Raw genomic sequence first — 17736 nt, 5'->3', positions numbered from 1 at the left:
GGCAAAGATCACATACATTAGGCATTAGAATTGCAGCCTCCAAATTTGAATAGGACACAATTCAGTCCATCCTCGGTATATTTATGAAGTTAATTGAGAATAAATTTGGGGGAAACCATTTTTGCAGTCATGGTCAATTAAAATGCCTTCTATGTCAGTTTATTAAATGGTACAATTGGCAGATGATTAGACAGCCTTTTTAAAAACTCTAGCTTTTCATCATGGATGCATATAAACCACATTCTATGCCAATCAATCATATTGCCTCCAGAGTGAAAGTCAAGATCAACTGTGCATGCAAACATGAGTTTAAGCAAATTTTAATTCAGCCCAACAGGTTGATTTTGACTTAATGAGCACACCACATCTGAATATTTCCAAAGCTACTTTCCTGTATGAAAACCTACAATGACTTTCTGTTAGCTCTTAAATTAGACTCTGGGGCCTGGCCTCAGTGTTATGTTCAAGTGCCTCCAAGAGTCTGCCTCCCTAGCCCATTAATCCTCCTTACATCTTCTCTGAGTCTTTCTTGGCTCCTCACTAGCCTGGCCAACGTTAGAACACATTACTTTTTCTGCCTAGAATTGCGAGCATGTCATATACTTCCTGTATAGTGTGCTCACATACAATTTTTCTTTTTGAAGACTGTTTAGATGACATGAGCTTCTCTCAGATCTTTGCCATGTATGGTTAATCATATTGCTTGACCTTGGAAATGTTGTTCTTAAAAGATCGTTATCCAATCACTTAGCTAGGGCTTATTGTCATCCTGAATAGATTTTAAGTTCATGGGAGGAGGGGGAGAGCCCTTGTGTCCCCACCTCTCTCTGTGATTCTTTGCTAGAATGCTGCTTGAATAATAAACAGTAAATTTTTAGTTAATTTTAACTTGCATCTCTCCCATGTTGATACCTATTAAGTCATTTTGGTATTGTTTTCCTTACTGCTCTGCCTTTCCAAGCTTTTTGCTTTATTAAGCAGCTTTTCCAGTGAGAAAAAGAATCTATTATTTACCTACAATGAAAAGCTGGGCTCAAAATATTTAAAATAGAGTTAATAGCAAACGGCTTTTGAAACTACCATTACGTCTAATATTAACTTTGATAGTGCTATGACTCACATGGTAGGCAGGGGCTCTAGTACTGAGATACATCCCCAGCTCTGGAGTTAACTTTTGATCTTCTGTTTTTTGTTGTTGTTGTTGTTTTCTTGCTTGTTGGGGTGTGTGTGTGTGTGTGCATGTGTGTGTGTATATATGCACATGCGCACACATGCATGCCAGCACTAGAGTTTGAACTGTCCCTTAATTTTTTCACTCAGGGCTGGTGATCTACCACTTGAGCCACACTTTAATTGGAGATAAAAGGCTCACAGACTTTTCTGCCTGGGCTGGCCTTGAACTGCAGTCCTCAGATCTCAGCCTCTTGAGTAACTAGGCATAAGCCACCAATGCCCAGGTTTCTTCTGACCTTGAACCTATCAGTCTCCAAAACTGTGAGAAATAGGTTTCTGTTGTTGAAGCCACCCTGTGGATGGCATTTTGTTTTGGCAACTTGAGAAGCCTGAAATACCTGTCATTCTTATAAATACCAGCTATGAAACTGATCCTTGCCATCTTTCCTTAAATTTTCCTTGGCTTCCTCCTTACACAAATGACAGGTAAGGGGAACATAAACTAATGTGTTTTGGATGCTTATTCGCATCTGCTGAATACCACATAGATGATCTCATTTAGTTCTGATGCATTGTGTAACACAATGACCTATAGGACATGATTCAAGACAACTTTATTGGGAAAAAAAAAACATGGTAGAGGATAGGCACAGTTTATAATTCACAGCTAGGAGTCCTCTAAATAATATACATGTAACTGATCTGTATCTGTTCACTACCATGGACAACGAAAACACTCCTTGGTAACTTTTAGGGATAACCAATAATTTATTCTCTTGTCACAGTTACCACAATTATCTAGCTACATGACCAGTGTCACTACAAATCACAGGAAGATTGTCCACCTACACTTTACGGAGACAAAGACAACGGCCATTTCTGTGTTAGATGTACACACAATGTTAAAAACAGGTGTTTTGGATGTGTAAGACGGGGTGTGGCGTGTGCTTCATTAGCAGGTCAGTTCAGCATGTGTTATGCCAAGAAGCAAGAATAGAAACGTTTTGGCATTATTATTAAAGTAGAAAATAAGTGGACTAGAGAAATAAATCCAGATTTTTAACTTACAATAGATACATCAAAGTAGGAAATTAATTAGCTCCTCCATATTTTTTTGCTCAGTTTTTTTGTATCTTTTTTTAATATATCTATATATATATATAATGTGTATAAACAGTTCATATTCATATATCCCAAGTTCAGGAAAGATCTCAGCTCCCAAAAAGAAGGTACCAGTCAGTCTATGAAAAACCAAAGGGGTGGGGGGAAGAATTACCAAGTTATTTTGCTTACCAAAAAAACCATTTTTTTAAAGAGTCACAAAATATCTCTAAACGCCACCTTGAACGAGGCAACTGTGCTGGTGCCACCGGGGGCGGCGGCACCGGGTGGGGGGGACGTGGGGGGGGGGCGCGGGCCGGCCCTCGGTCATACGGTGGTCACCGACAGGAAGGCGCTGTGGACCCGCGTGCCGTCGGGGGACTTGGCCCCGTGGCTCATCAGCTCTTGGATGGTCATCCAGTTATCCAGAATCTTCTTGTTCCTGCGCTTCATCATCTTCTTGTGGCTCAGCTCCAGGATGCTGAGCTCGCGCTTGCCCTCGCCGCCGCTCTGCGGGCTCTCCTTGAGGCACTCGAGCCGGCTGCGCAGCATGAACTCGCGCCGCCGCCGCTGCTCCTTGGCGCGGACCAGGTGCTGCTTGCGCTCCTCCTTGCTCCAGTAGCGCCCCATCTTCATCTCGCTCATGGTGTCGTCGTCGGTGGTCATGCCGCTGCGCTCCTCCTTGATCTTTAAGGCACGTTCCTTCAGGAGCCGGTCGCGCACGGGCCGCTTGGTGATGTAGCGGGTGCCGTCGCTCCGGATCTTCACCTTCCACTCCATCTTGGGCTCGCCGCCGCCGCCGCCGCGCGGCGCGTCCTTGCACACGCCCAGCAGGCTGAGCTGGCTCTGCGCGAACTCCACGGCCGAGCGCTGCTGCACCAGCTGCATGTAGCTCTGGTAGTGGCGGGCGTGCACCGGGATGTTGGCACACCTGTAGGGGGAGCTGTGGTACGGGGACAGGTAGGGCACCGGCTCGCCCGCCGCCCTCTCGGGCTCCGGGAGCTTCTCCCGGCCCTGCGTGCTAGCGCCGCCGCCGCCGCCGCAGCATCGCGGCCCGCCAGCCGCGGGCTCCCCGCCGCCGCCGCCGCGGGGCCCCGCGCCACAGCTCAGGTCCTTCCGGTTGGCCCCGTGGACGGCCCTCGGGAGGGAGCTGTCCGGGGAGCGGTCCACGGCGAGCGGCGTGCTGCGGCAGCTCTCGGCCGTGTTGTAGGCGCTCGAGCTATCCTTGTCCGACTTCTCCGGGTGCTCGAGGATGTCGTCCAGCTTCCCGCGCGCCGCGTCGGGCCCGGCCTGCAGCCGGTGCGCCTTCATGATGTTCTGGCACTCGAGCTCGATGCTCCTCAGCTCGTCGTTCAGCAGCTGGAGCTCGTGCTCCACGCCCTCGGGCCCGTCCGGCCCGCCCAGCCCGCCCAGCCCGCCGCGCAGCCGGCTGCTCGAGTAGTACAGGTCGTACTCGCCCTGGGAGCGGATCTTGCACTTGAGCTCCAACAGCTGCCGGAACCGCTCGCACTCCTCCTCCCCCTGGGTGCCGGCGCCGCCATCCGAGTCCAGGCACTCAGCGGGCGGGAGGCTGTGGTCCCGCGGGAGCTCCGCGCCGCCCCGCGCGGCCCGCGGCAGCGGCAGGGCCTCGGGGCCTCGGGCCTCCTCGGCCGCGTTCTCCTGCTCCGAGCTCTCCTCGTTCCGCAGGCTCTCGTCGGTGCGCCCCACGCCGCTGTCCTTCTCGTGGTTGTTGGAGGACGAGGTCGCCGTGTCGGTGGTGCCTTCTTCTTCCTCTTGCTTTTTTGGCTGAGGGAACAAAGGAGATCGGTTATTTTGTCCAGCAGCGGCTGCTGGACACTTGCTTCAGAAACAATGCTTTGTAGTTTGGTTGCACGCGTGCCAACGGAACCATGAGCCCTGCTGCGGTTGCTGTAGAAGGCGGGGGGTGAGACTGATAGGATCCATTGTCTAAGCGCGTGGAGGTGACACAAGACCCTCACCTGCACAGCTAATGTCTGCTAACACGAATACTGTAAAGAAATAACCAGAAGCAACTCAGTGCTTCTTGGAAGAAGTACAGTTCTTAGAAATGAAGGCAACAGACTGATCAAATAGAGAATTTGAAAGTTCCCTGAATCAGGACATCGGTGACAGTCGTGAGTATGAATAAGACAGGATTCCTCTAAATGCGCAGTTCTTATTTGGGAAACTAAGGCAAAGTCATATAAATGAAGTGACTGAACTTCCAAGGGATCAGTAAGACAGAAGACATGGTCTCCATCCACCTACAATTCTAGAGTCACATTCACCCAGTGTTGTGTGTGTGTTTCCAACATTTAATTCAGAGGAAGCATTATTGACTCAGCATTATTGCCACAATAGTCAACTCAGTATTACCAAGTTACAGGATGGGGTGAACATCATGTACTAGCTAGAGCGCAAAACCTTCCTATTCTCCCAGATGAGTTCAAGTTACTGGCACCAGGGCTAGAGGCAGAGCACACATTGCTATTGCATTCCTGGGTTCCTGTGCTTGACCTTAGTCAATCTCCAAATTGTGCTTCTCGAAAGTAGCAGCCATACTGCATGGCTTAGGTGAGTAACGTAAATTATTTTTCTGTTTCCCAGTGATAATTTCCTTCAAAGATGAGGTTTAGTCTATCGCAACTGAAGTAGGCTAAAACATCAACATACTTGGACATAAATTAGGTGTTACTCTTTAGGGAAAGCTTCCACGTGTGATTCTCACGGTTTGGAATGCCATTACAAGATGCCTAGGAATAGGCTGTCTGGTCAGGAGCCCAAAATCCCCTACACAGAACATACGTTTCTCCCCAGAGGACATGTGTGACCCATGAACAGGCAGACACAGAGGGGAGCTCTGGCTTTGCTCCTAGCCTCCTTGCTGGCTGACAGTGCAATTAAAATTTAATTAATTGATGTATTGTTTTTTTTTCTCTGGTGTTGTGGTACTGGCTTCTGTGCATGCTGTGTAGTTATCTGTTGCTCAGTAACACTGATTAAAATGGTACTTTTACTGAAAATTTGGAAAATATTGATTTCCAGACCTGGGCATGAGATAAAAAAAAGTATGTCCTGCCAGGTGCCAGTGGCTTACACATGTAACCATAGCTATTCAGGTGGCTGAGAACAGAGGATCATGGTTCAAAGTCAGCCCTGGCAGGAAGTCTGTACTACACTTCCTCCAATTAATCACAAAAAAGCAGAAGTGGAGCTATGGCTCAAGTGGTAGAGTACTAGCCTTGAACAAAAGAAGCTCAGGGGCAGCACCCAGGCCCTGAGTTCAAGCCCCAGGACTGGCAAAAAAAAAAAAAAAAAAAAAAAAAAAGTCCTTAGCTGGTATAGATCTCTCCTAACTGCAATCCTAGCTACTTGGGAGGCTGAGATCAGAAGGATTGTGATTTCAGGCCAGTCTAGGCATATACACAAGACCCTTTCTCAACCAGTAGCTGGATGTAGGGGTACACACCTGTTGTCCCAACTATGTGAGAGGCTGAGGTTGGGAGGACCATGATGCTAGGACAGCAGGGGAAGAAGTCTGAGAGACTCCATCTCAATGGAAAGAAGTTAGCCATGGAGGCATGCACCTGTCTCGCTGGCTAAAATTGAAAGCCTAAATAGGTGGTGGTCCATGGCCTAGAAACAAGCCTGGGCAAGAAGCGAGGCAGTATCTCCAAAATAACCAGCATAAAAGGGTTAGGGTCATGGCTTAAATGGTAGAGCACCTTCCTAACAAAGATGAGATCCTTAAAATTTAGTATCACAAAAAAAATGCTTCTGAAACACACACACACACATACACACACACACATACACAGACAAAGAAGATGGTATATGTATGTATATACACAATTCTATTCCTTGGCTTTCATACAGAACAATCTACCTTATCTCATTAATTAGTTGCTTACATACTTTGCTTGTAAATAATAGTAAAATTATTTTCTCTTCTGTCATATAACCTATAGTATGTAGCTTGAAGTTTTTGATTGCTTACTGCTAGGTTTGTCTGTCTTTCCTCTAAAGGTATAACTACATTCTTAAATATAATTAAGCCAGTTAGCGCTAAAGAATGGTGGAATTGGTAATAAAGTTATTCTAAAATAAGTCTAAAATTAGGATCTCTCAATAGTTAATTTCTGTTTCATTTCACACAAGTACTAGCAGAAAAATTCTTTTTCTCATTTGTTATCATTTCAAATGTATTGATAAGTAAGTCACATTTGTATCTCCCAACTATAAGCTAACAATGTGAGGTCTCTGTGCTATGTAATATGTGTCACACATATCACCCTCAATGCTGTTACTGATGCTGGCATATGAGTTCATAGGTCATGTTAATTATGATATTTCTTCTATCTTGCAGTGAGTTATAAAACCACACATGATTTTAACAAAGGCTGCTATTTTTCCTTTATACACAGTTCAAAAGCTAAAAATCAGCTATGAGAAACTCTAAAAATGAACTCAGCAGCAGCCACATGACCAAAGATAGTATATAGAAAGTGAAACTTTTCCTAAGAGCAGATTCATACACATCTGTGTATGCTTATTTAAATTCGTGTGTGTGAGTCTGTACTGAGGGCTTCACATTCAAGACTAATAATCTATGACCAGAACCACACCACTTCCTGGTAAATTGGACATCAAAGCCTCATAGACTTTCCTGCTTGGGCTGGTTTTGAACTGGGGTCCTCAAATCTTGGCCTCTTGAAGTAGCTAGAATTATAGGTATGAGCCAACATACCTAAATAGATGCATTTGGATCTATTTAGATTTTTAAATAGAATGGGCATTCCTTTATCCTTGGTCTATGACCAACTGTAAACATAGTTTCATTCAACTTAGAATTTCTAGGGTTCTACCAAGGCATTTCTAATGCAGTATTATGGTTTCGAAGGGCAAGGGACTTTTAAAGGTATCTATAATTCTCATCATTTTTCAGTCTCATGGTGAAGAACAGTTTCCACACAATGAGAATGTAACCTCAGGGACACCTGACATTTGTATTATGCCTGATGAGTGGGTAGTTCTTGACACAGTATCGCTTTACCTAGACAGGAATCCTCCCTAACTTCTTCAATTCAACATCTTCCTGTCAATTCTGCATCAGACCATATTTTGTATCTAAGGGAGAGAAAGCCTGGAGCAAAGACTTTTTTGTTTGTAACCAGCAGCTGCTGCCAAAAAAATATCTCTATTGTGCCCACTTGTTGAAGTCATACATAAAAATATCAATCTGTCCAGTCTTTATTGAATAGCAGTCACCACACTAGCCTAAATCCATGCTGCTCACCTGACCCACGCACAGCTGTGTTGACACTGTGGCTGGAAATCTGATGACTTATTTTGTCTATGAGCATATGTTCACACGTGCATTTTTGTTATGAGATGCTAACACATAAACACACTTCATTTATTAAGCTTGGATAAGTGATATTTATGCTACATGTGGCTAAATCTGTCAGGAGTTTTGTTTTAAAGAGATGATCTTTAGGATGTATTAAAGAATTAACATTGAGATTATGATGATAAATGGGTAAACTGACAGCTTAGAGTGACATGAGTGACACCTAAGAATCTGGATTCTATTGATCTTGTTTTGCTACAGTGAGAGAAATGACCAGGACCACACACTAATATATAATTAGAATGCTTAATAGAAAAAAATATATTTCCTTTGCTTCATTTGAGATAACATGTACTCCACAGAATTCACATTACAGAGATGTTTGATCAAACCCTTTGATTCATGTTTTCTTTCCCATTTCTGGTTCCATATTAACAAAGGAACTAGCAACATTTCAAATGATGTAGTTGAAATTGTTGGCCCCTACCTGCTCCACCTCCTTGGAAGTAGGCTGCGTTGTTTCATTATGCTGTTCTTCCAGCATCTCCAAGTTTAACTCCTCGAAGAATTCATTCCTTTCATCTTCCAGCCAGCCTTCATCCAGCTGCGAAAGAATACATTAGTACTTTCTATTACGTTAGGAAGATCTCATGCTAAAACAGGGGAAACTTAAATGGGGACGCCTGACCAGTTCCTTTTATCATAATGATTATCTGCAGAATACCAGCCTCCTATAGATTACCTCTCAGAAGAAAAGGGGGTTACCAATAATAATTTTTTTTAAAAAAGGATTCTTAGGCCTTTTATCCTTCTCTGAAACAGAGCTACGTATTTTTGTCTTATAACCAAATAAATCTCCAGAGAACAACGACTCTCTTTCAGAGCATATGAAAAGCAAAGGCATAATCTTTAGCTGTGATCCTTACAACTGTTGCTCTGTGAAAAAGAACCCCATGGCAGAGCTATGTCCCAAGGAGGTGATACACAGGGTGCTTCTCACCCCGAGCTGACGGAATCTCATCCTACTTTTTAAATTTTTAGTTGGGTGGCTCTCAAGGCAACAGAGTAGTTCCTTGCCACCAAAGAACACACAGATATTTTTATCTGTTAAGAAGGAATAAAAATCTAAATCATTTGTGTGTATGTGTGTGTGTGTGTACCAGGGCTTGAATTCAGGACCTCGCTCTCACTTAGCTGTTTTGCTCAAGGCTGGTGTTCTACCACTTTAGCCACACCTCCACTTCCAGCTTTTTGTTTAACTGGAGATAAAAGTCTCATAGGATATTTCTGTTTGAGATAGCTTGAAACCACTACCCTCAAATCTCAGCCTCCTGAGTAGCCAGGGTTACAGGTGTGAGGCACTAGTACCCAGCTAAAATTGTTCTTTGTCAATAGGAAGAAAAAAAATGAGGTCTGGTTTTTTAGGTTGCTGAAGATTGATCCCAGAGCTTCATTCCTATCACTGAACCACCACCACCAGGTCCATCATGTCTATTTTGGTTTGGTTATGAGGTCCAACTATAAGGAACAAGGCCACAGATGCTCTGGCATTTGAAGGGGGCATCACGTGGGGCAGCTCATGGAAGCACTAGCCATGTAGGTGCTAGACACAAGTATTCTTGAGGGAATCTTACACAAATTGAACTGAACAAATCCCTTTGGCTTCTCCATACAAAGTGAAGTAAAAGCTGGTCATTACCTAGCTGATATGATTGCCAGTGACAGTCAGTAGAGATAATTTGCCTCAAAGTGGATTTTTGCAGTTGGATTACGTAAATTAGCTGACTGCGCTTATTAAATGAATTGGATTATTGTCAAAGCTCTGCTTTTCTGTGTTACAAGGAGCAATAGCTTTCTAGGGAGCAAAAATGGACAATAGTTTGAGGGGTTTTTTAACCAATAAATAATCAAATGTGTGTGTGTGTGCCTGTGTGCACGCATGCATCAGTATACCCTTTAACTCTCACTTGCCTTTTTGCTCAAGGTTACATTCTTGTTTTGCTTGTTTTGTTTTTCAGGTAGTAGTTTTATTTTAGTTTATTATTTTGTACGTTTTTTATTGGACAAATACTGTTCAGAGGGGTTACAGTTACATGAGCAAGGTAATGAGTCCATTTCCTATCGAGCATTGTTACATTCTTGAATCCCATTTTAGTGTCAGAAAGCCACTAATGCCAGACTCCAAACAGCAAGTACTTAATGCTAAGAATGTCTTTTGTCTAAATATAGCAATGATTTTTTTTAATTTTTGTTGTTTATAATCATGTCAAACTAAATACTGATAGAGTGAATAATGTAACATTGTCTTGTAAGGTTTAAACGAAGGGTTTGGAAAGAGAAAGAGAAAAGAGTAGAGAGTAATTATTCCTTATAACTCTTTCTTACTGAGTTGCCCTGGGCAGTCAGTTCATGTCTGCATTGCTTCCTTCTAGGCTGGGGGAACACAACATAGCAAGAGGCAAGTCTCCTTGCCCACCTGTTTTTTCCTCTTCTCAACTAGGCTTACTATAGTGTGACTCTTGGAGACAGGCTGTCCCTTGCCAGAGCTGGGCTACAGGAACAAAGGACTGTCGTTGTAATACCGGGTATGCTGTCTGCACCAAAATGGAGCACATGTGAGATTGCAGGCGGGGGCGGGGGGGGGGGGTGGAGGGTGGCGGGGAGGCAGGAAGAAAAAAATACACTGTCTTACAGAAAAAACATGGCTCCAAGTTCCTACCAGAGCCTCTCTGCCCCCAAGTCCTGAGGGGACTGGGACAGAAAAGCAATATCTTTAATGGTCTGAGGAAGAAAATAGGCAGGAAATGAAAGGAAGGTGACAGGGAAAGAAGGAAATGAGTTATTTAAAAATATTGCACAGATGTACAATATTGCCCCCAGCAACTCCATAGATCATTTCTAAGAATGAAAACATGCTAGAAAAACCACACATGCATGCGCGCGCTCACACAACCTTCCACATTGGCCCTGAATAAAATAGTCTTACATAAAATGAAATGAGATAACACTGAATTTGATGGAAAAAGCTGGGTGATGTAGACACAAGGTTTCTTTTAGGATCTTTTTGTGTCTGTTTATAGCCTGTATTAAGATATGTTTTTAAAGTATAATATTAAGATGTAGTTCCTTGGTTGACTATCCTAAGATAAATCCAGGCCAGGAAAGCTGTTTTGAATCAAGGGGTGGATTCAGCCCTGATTTCGGAAGGCAGGATGGCAGCCTAGCATCAGGTGACTATCCCCTGTGGGAAGGAATTCTCATTTGAAAATTCACCCCAAAGTACTGACTCTTTGGAGGGCAAAGTCCTGAAGTGCAAGCTAGATAATTCAAAGTGTCACTGGTTCTGACAAGTATATGTCTTCTACCAAACATTAACAGGGCCTAGTCTTGTGCCATTCGTTTCTGGATTTATTTTCATGGTATTTATGGCTACTCGGTGGTATCGTTTGAGGACATGCTTTAGTTCTGAATGACTTTCTTCTATAGCAGAGCAGTATTTCCTCTACCATAGGTGTAGTTACTGAGCTCATTTTATTATGGATCTCACCACCATGTAGTTTTAGCCCTTTTCTTTTCCAAGAACTTAGAATCACAGAGAGAACTGGTTAGCCATGTTTCTGGGTAGTTGGTATAATTTATAAGATATTTAAAAAATCCAATCACACCCAGTCAAACCAGCCAGGCCATCCGGTTTTCTTTCCAAGCTTGTGAGATCTCAGGTGTGTAGCTGTACGCTGCTTCAGGCTATGGCAGACTTTATGAGAACCATTTAGAATGGTCAAAGGCATAAAGGAAATATATGCGGAAAGGGTGATCTTTTATAACCACTATATTCAAGTCAGGCCTCAGTATGACACTGAAATACACTTACTCAATGTAATTTATAGGTGGTATATAGTTACTGAGTCTGAAAAATATCCAATCAATAACTTAGGAGACAAATGGTGACATAACTAACTTCACTCAAAACTACTGACGGATGGATGGAAGGATGGCAGAGTGATGTCCCTCCTCTGTTGGGGGAAGGGATTTAAATAGGAAGGAAAAGAAATATCTCTAGTACTTTCCTTCCTCTCCTAGACTGTCCTGATGTCTTCCTCTGTAAATGGATTTTTAAAACATTCTGTTACATGCATCAAGTTTGGAGGCCAAATGTTTTTGTCACATAAAATGTTTAGCAAAAAAGAAAAAAAACTATATAAATGGAACTCACCCTATGCTACATATTTTGTTTGATAAAAGTTAAGAAAGTAGTGAGATAGACTATTTTTTTCCTCAGATTCATCTTAATACACCAATTTTTAGGTAGAATCCTCAAGGGAAGAGTCACACAGAATTAAACTTCAAGTCACTGTTTTATGTGTTTATTTTTTTTTCTTGAAGAGGATGTTTATTTAGCTATCATTGTAAGGGACACTGTCAGTCTTAAAATTTGTATGTCTGTGTGCCTGTACAAGGACTTGAACTCAGGGCCTTGAACTTTTGCTCAAGGCTAGTATCCTACCACTTGAACCATATCTCCATTCCTGACTTTTTGGTGGGTGACTGGAGATATGAGTTTCGAAGATATGTCTGCCCAGGCTGGCTGCAAATTGCACTCCTTAGATCTCAGCCTCCTGAGTAGCTGGGGTTCCAGGCATGAGCCATCAGCACCTGCTAGTCTTCTTTGTGTGTTTCCTTTTACAGATATCCATGGTGGTGATTTGAGTTTAGAATGGTGGAAATGAACACAAACACATTCACAGCAGTTCAGTCTCAAGACGCCTGCTCTTTCCTGACCTGAATCTCTGGCCTGGCAACAAGTAGCACGATTCTCTTACAGTCCTCACTGGACAGCAGTGCCAGGGCTTCCTCTCGATTCTGGACATCTTCGCCATTTATCTAGAAAACAAACGAAACTGGCACATTAGTTTCCATTTCCACAATGCTGCACACACAATAAATGGCAAATATCAGCTCATTTATGGTAAATGTATGGACAACGCAGCTCACACAATGGGCTCATCTCCAGCCCCTCGTGTGGAAAGTGCCCTCACTCCATTACACGCTTACTGTAAGAGCCATATCGATCCCTGAAGGATGGCGGACATCAGAGGAAGCAGTTATGTTCATAAATGTCCAACCTGCGCCCTGGCAACATACATCTAGCAACACAATTAACCAGCCCCTGACAGGTGACGTTCATCTTTCTCCGCTCAGAGTAATGGAAGTGTCACTCTGAGATAATAGTGCCTGGAAAGCAGGACCAGCAATGCCACAACTGAAATCCGTCATCCCGCATGCTTGCTGCGAGCCAATTAAAGAGCTGCAGTATTATCTCTCACCAGGCAGTGCGCCCAGGCCACGAAGATTGCATTCTCATTTAATCATTTCCTATTGGTGTGTGGGTCTGCCTCAGTTGCCCAAGCATGGCTCTGAAGGTCTGTCTCTCAGGGCTCAGCTATCAAAGGGGAGAATAGCTAATCAGGATTACCCTCAAGGACACACCCGTTCCTTTCTAAAACCACAAAACGCATGCACATACTTTAAAATTACCTAAAAGTTATTTTCTTCCATTTTATTGTTTTGTGTTTATAAAGGCAATTTTATTCTAGTAACCCTTAGTAAACTTTCATTACACAGAAATGATTCTTGGAGTATTTGAATCTATATTTGTTTTCACTTTCCAAAATACTAAAACTAGAATTGTTTAAAGAATGTAAAGGTTCCATTTTAAAATAGAAAGCTTCAAGTGTATTTTTTCCTTTGGATCATATCTTAAAATTAATTTTATTGATTACTCAGGTCCATGATGATAATGAAGATTTTGATATCTAGTATGTCATCAAAATAGGTGGCAAAAAATTTAAGAGGGAAATCCTCCTTAAAATTATTAATTCAAAAATACTTTTATCATGGGCTGGGAAGGTGGCTCAGTGGTAGAGCGCTTGCCTTGCATGTTTGAGGCCCTGGGTTCGATTCCTCAGCACCACATAAGCAAAAAAGAAAAAAGCTGCAAGTGGCACTGTGGCTCAAGTGGTAGAGCATTAGCCTTGAGCTGAAGAGCTGAGGGACAGCGCCCAGGCCCAGAGTTCAGGCCCCACAACCGGACCCCCCCAAAAAAATACTTTTATCAACAGCAACAAAAAACTATTAATTCCTTGGATATTGAACTGGATGAAAATGTGGCTTCACAACCCTGTTTTCAATAATTTAATATCTTTCCCTGTGTAAAGATTTCTGTGTAAAAGCATGAAGGAAACCACTGTGCTTTTTTTTCTCTCTGAGAGTCTGGGGGTACAGATGTAGTTACTGGAAAGTGAGCACAAGTTCTCAACCTCAGGCCACAAGGAAGATTCCTTATTCCAGAGTCTATCATATGTAGTTAGGATCTGCTAACCAGGCCAGCAGACGATAATAGTGAAAAACAAATCACAGTAGGGTTTTCTTCTTAATAGCCACCTCACCCCCCACCCCCACCCCCCGTTTCTCACTTGAATATGTATATAGATCTGAGGGTTTTGGTTCAAAATGATTGATTATGGAAGGTTCTTATCTCCTATTAACCAGCAAAAGGCTAGAAGTGGAACTGTGGCTCAAGTGTCAGAGCACTAGACTTTTAGCAAAAAAGCCAAGGGACCATCACAACTAGAAAAAAAATGTAAAGAGAAATCTATTTATAATTTTCTGCTGAACCAATAGTATTTTCTCCTAGGAGAAATAGTCTAGTAAGTAATTTGGTAAGGAGATAGAACTGGGATCTTAACTTCAGGGCTTCACCCTTGCTAGACAACTGAAAAAAAGGTTCATGAGAAAACAATGGGGAAATTTGTGAACATATTAGGGAATTGCAATTTGCATATAAGAAGACTAAGAAATCCCAGGATTTCACCATAGAGATTATTATTTCTAGCCATTAATGTAAATTATCAGTAAACACATTTGGAGTTAAGGAAGCTTAGAGCCTTGAGGTTGGGGTTTCAAAATTATCTATCCATAAATTACAGTTATCCAAGGCTGGCTTGATCTGAAATAGAATCCTGAGAACTAGAAGTCAGATCTAGAAGTACAGGAATGTCCTTTATGCGAAAGAGCAGAAATAAGCATGAGTAAAAAGAACCACACACAAAGCCAAGGGACCACGAACTGCATAAGGCCCTGAGTTCAAGTCCCAGTATTGGTGCAGAAATGTCTGTGTACATACAGGTCTGTCATATGATAATAGTTTCCAAGGTGGATATTATCTTTTGTTTTATGACTCTGGTACTTTAATAGCTTAGTTAAAAAAAAAAAAGAAAGTGTCAATTTAGGCCTAATCTACCTTCTGTATTTGAGAAGAGAGAGAGAAAGAGGAAGAGAAGATGAGAGGACAAACAAGAAGAGGTGATAATGAGGAATACAGAAATGGGCTTAATACATTATTAATGCTTAAATATACTAATTTTTAGGTTTCCTGTACTGTTCCAGAAGCAGATGGGCAACTGAAATTCTTTCATCCAACTACGTATGAAATTTCTTAGGATAACAGGCCAAAGAAGGGAGACTCATTTCAGAAATGCACACATATATTAATATGGACAGAAAGAATGATGAAGGGTGGAGATATGGATATGAAAATAACAACAGAAATGAGGCGAAACTATTCAAAGGAAAGAAAAGAAAGGGAAGAAGGTAGGCTATGGATCCGTATGGAGGGCCCAGAAAGCAAAGAACTCATTAGAATATCACATTGATTGCATTCTGACAGTTTTGTATGGAAAGTAATCCTTAGGAACATGGTTGACTTTCTGGTCTACATGACTTAGGTTGCTCGTAGAAAATGTTATATATTTACCATCCTGAGGACAAAATGAGAATATGGAGTGCTATCCTATAGAAACCTAGCTCAGAAGTGCATTTCTCAGCCCTGTAAGTTTGTGAGAGGAGTTACCAAGATCAATTCCTGGGAAGAAACTAGACACAAGTTCTTGATCAGGCTATAGCAGATGGAACCACCAAGCCTTTGCAGAGCAAACACACAAACACTAGAAATGCTTTCATGAAGTTGGCTCATTATCTTCTCTCTCTCTCTCTCTGTGTGTGTGTGTGTGTGTGTGTGTGTGTGTGTGTGTGTGTGTGTGTGTGTGTGTGTGTGTGTGTGTGTGAGTGAGATCATCAAACAAGCTTATGGTGTTCTACAGGAAGAAAATTTTAGTTACACAATGAAGTCAGGACCATAAACAAACTGTACTGAGGTTAGATTAAATAGAACATTAAAATCAAACTTTCCCCAGAGAGATTCATTGAAATAAAAACCAGCCAGGAAACCTCATGGGTCAGAAGGAAATCTGCTTTCCCTGTTCTTGTCTCCCTGGGAAAGGAGTCATTGATGGTTCATTGAGGGGTATTCCATTATCCCCTCACCCAACACCTGGAGCTGTTAGTTTGTGGGCATAATTTCACCATCACTCTTAAGATATTTTTGTCTCCAATGTGTAGAGACAGAATTGAATCCTAGATGTTTTAATGTGATGTATTTACTCATTAAGTGGGACATATTCATCACAGAATATATAATCAGACAGAAAACAGCATTTTATCAATCCTGCTGTTATCTTCACCAAAGCAACTCTATTAAGGAATACTTTACATTCCTGCAGATCCTTTCTTTGAATATTTACTTGCTTACAACATAGCCAAATATTCAGAAGTGTCAAAACATAAAATATGCATGTATGGAAATAGAGGCATTTTATTTCTATCCAACTATACCCACAGACCTAATAGAAGTAATTTTAGTAACTGTTTATCCTGTGAGAGAGTGGTTGGCTGGAAAGTGACAGACCATGGTGGGAACTGGGGGAGAAGAGACAGCTGAGGATAGTAAGGATGCAGTAAGAAAACCAATAGAGACACTGGGTGCATCTGAAAATGGAGCCAAGAAGAATCCTTCCGTGCCTGAGCAGGAAAGTCTTCCAGGGCTTTCATGATGTCATTGTGCATTCTGCTCTCCAGCAGCATTGTATCAGGATTGCTGGGTATAACATGGCTCTGAGAATGGAATGGTTATATTATTTCCAATCTATTTAGGTGGAGATGTTAGTAAAGCGACTGTGCATTTAAATTGTTTTAATTAAAAATTCAATTATTTTGGATCTTTCATTGGATGGATGGTATAATAAAATGGTACCTTTTTGAGTGTGTGTGTGGATACGTTCAGGGCTTCATGCTCTTGGCTTTTTCACTCAAGGCTGGCATTTTACCATTTGAGCCATAGCTCCACTTCTGGCTTTTTTGCTAGTTAATTGGAGACAAGAGTCTCATGGACTTTCCTGGCTGGTTTTGAACTGCAAATGCTATTTTTTGAAGATGTGAAATGAGGTGCAGCTGAAAGGAGGTTAAATGATGGCGTGGAAAGAGAAGGCTTAAGCTGGAAGGTGAAGTCGAGTCATCTCCCTGCAGTCCATCTCAACCACTAATAAGTTAGCTAGTAGTTCCTAGGAAATGGCACCAGCATTACTTACACATGTTTCTGATAGCTTGTTTTGTCCACAATAATACTCCAAAGAAAAGACAATGAAAAAGAAACCTTGGGCACCTTGAACTAACCGCACCACCTACTTGCAAAATACGATCCCCTTCTTGGATTCGCCCATCTTTGGCAGCAATGCTATTGGGATCTATCTGTAACAGAGGAGACATTCTTATTCAGTGGAGAATAGGCAATTTTCTCAAATACAGACACACACACATGCATACACACACGCATATATAAGTTGTTTTATTCCAGTCCTGGTGCTTGGATTCAGGGCCTGAGTGTTATCTCTGAGCTTTTGTGCTCAAGGCTAGCATTCTACCCCTTGAGCCACAGCTCCACTTTCAGCATTTAGGTGATTAGTTGGAGATAAGAGTCTCATGGATTTTCCTGCCTTGGCTGGCTTTGAACCATGATCCTCAGATCTCAGCCTCCTGAGTAGTGAGCATTACAGGCATGAGCCACTGCCACCGGATTAAAATATATTTTTCTTTTTATTTTTTAAAAGTTTTTTTTTATTGTAAAAATACTGTACAGAGGGGTTACATGAGCACGGTAATGAGTATATTTCCTATCAAACATTGTTGCCTCCTCCTTTGTTTTTCTCCTCCCATCCCTT

At 42.2% G+C, this 17736-nt stretch overlaps 1 protein-coding gene and 1 long non-coding RNA gene across 6 annotated transcripts in view; one reads left to right on the top strand and one right to left on the bottom strand.

Moving 5' to 3' along the window:
• Positions 1-17736, top strand: part of LOC138836286 (uncharacterized) — a 445512-nt gene that overhangs the window by 425347 nt on the left and 2429 nt on the right. The gene's annotated exons all lie outside the window — the stretch shown is intronic.
• Positions 1922-17736, bottom strand: part of Pdzrn4 (PDZ domain containing ring finger 4) — a 400873-nt gene continuing 385058 nt past the window's right edge. For all 5 annotated transcript variants that reach the window (XM_070034743.1, XM_070034771.1, XM_070034751.1 and 2 more), the window contains 4 exons: positions 17204-17266; positions 12404-12505; positions 8112-8228; positions 1922-4059 (listed from right to left, as the gene is read on the bottom strand). In XM_070034743.1, the coding sequence (XP_069890844.1) occupies positions 2602-4059; positions 8112-8228; positions 12404-12505; positions 17204-17266 (1740 nt within the window). In that variant the 3' untranslated portion in view covers positions 1922-2601. The remainder of the gene's footprint in view (positions 4060-8111; positions 8229-12403; positions 12506-17203; positions 17267-17736) is intronic.

The sequence above is a fragment of the Dipodomys merriami genome, unplaced genomic scaffold, assembly GCF_024711535.1.
Source record: "Dipodomys merriami isolate MVZ:Mamm:240054 unplaced genomic scaffold, mDipMer1.0.p SCAF_10, whole genome shotgun sequence".
Lineage (NCBI taxonomy): Eukaryota > Metazoa > Chordata > Mammalia > Rodentia > Heteromyidae > Dipodomys > Dipodomys merriami.
This window is presented reverse-complemented; position numbering and strand designations above follow the sequence as displayed.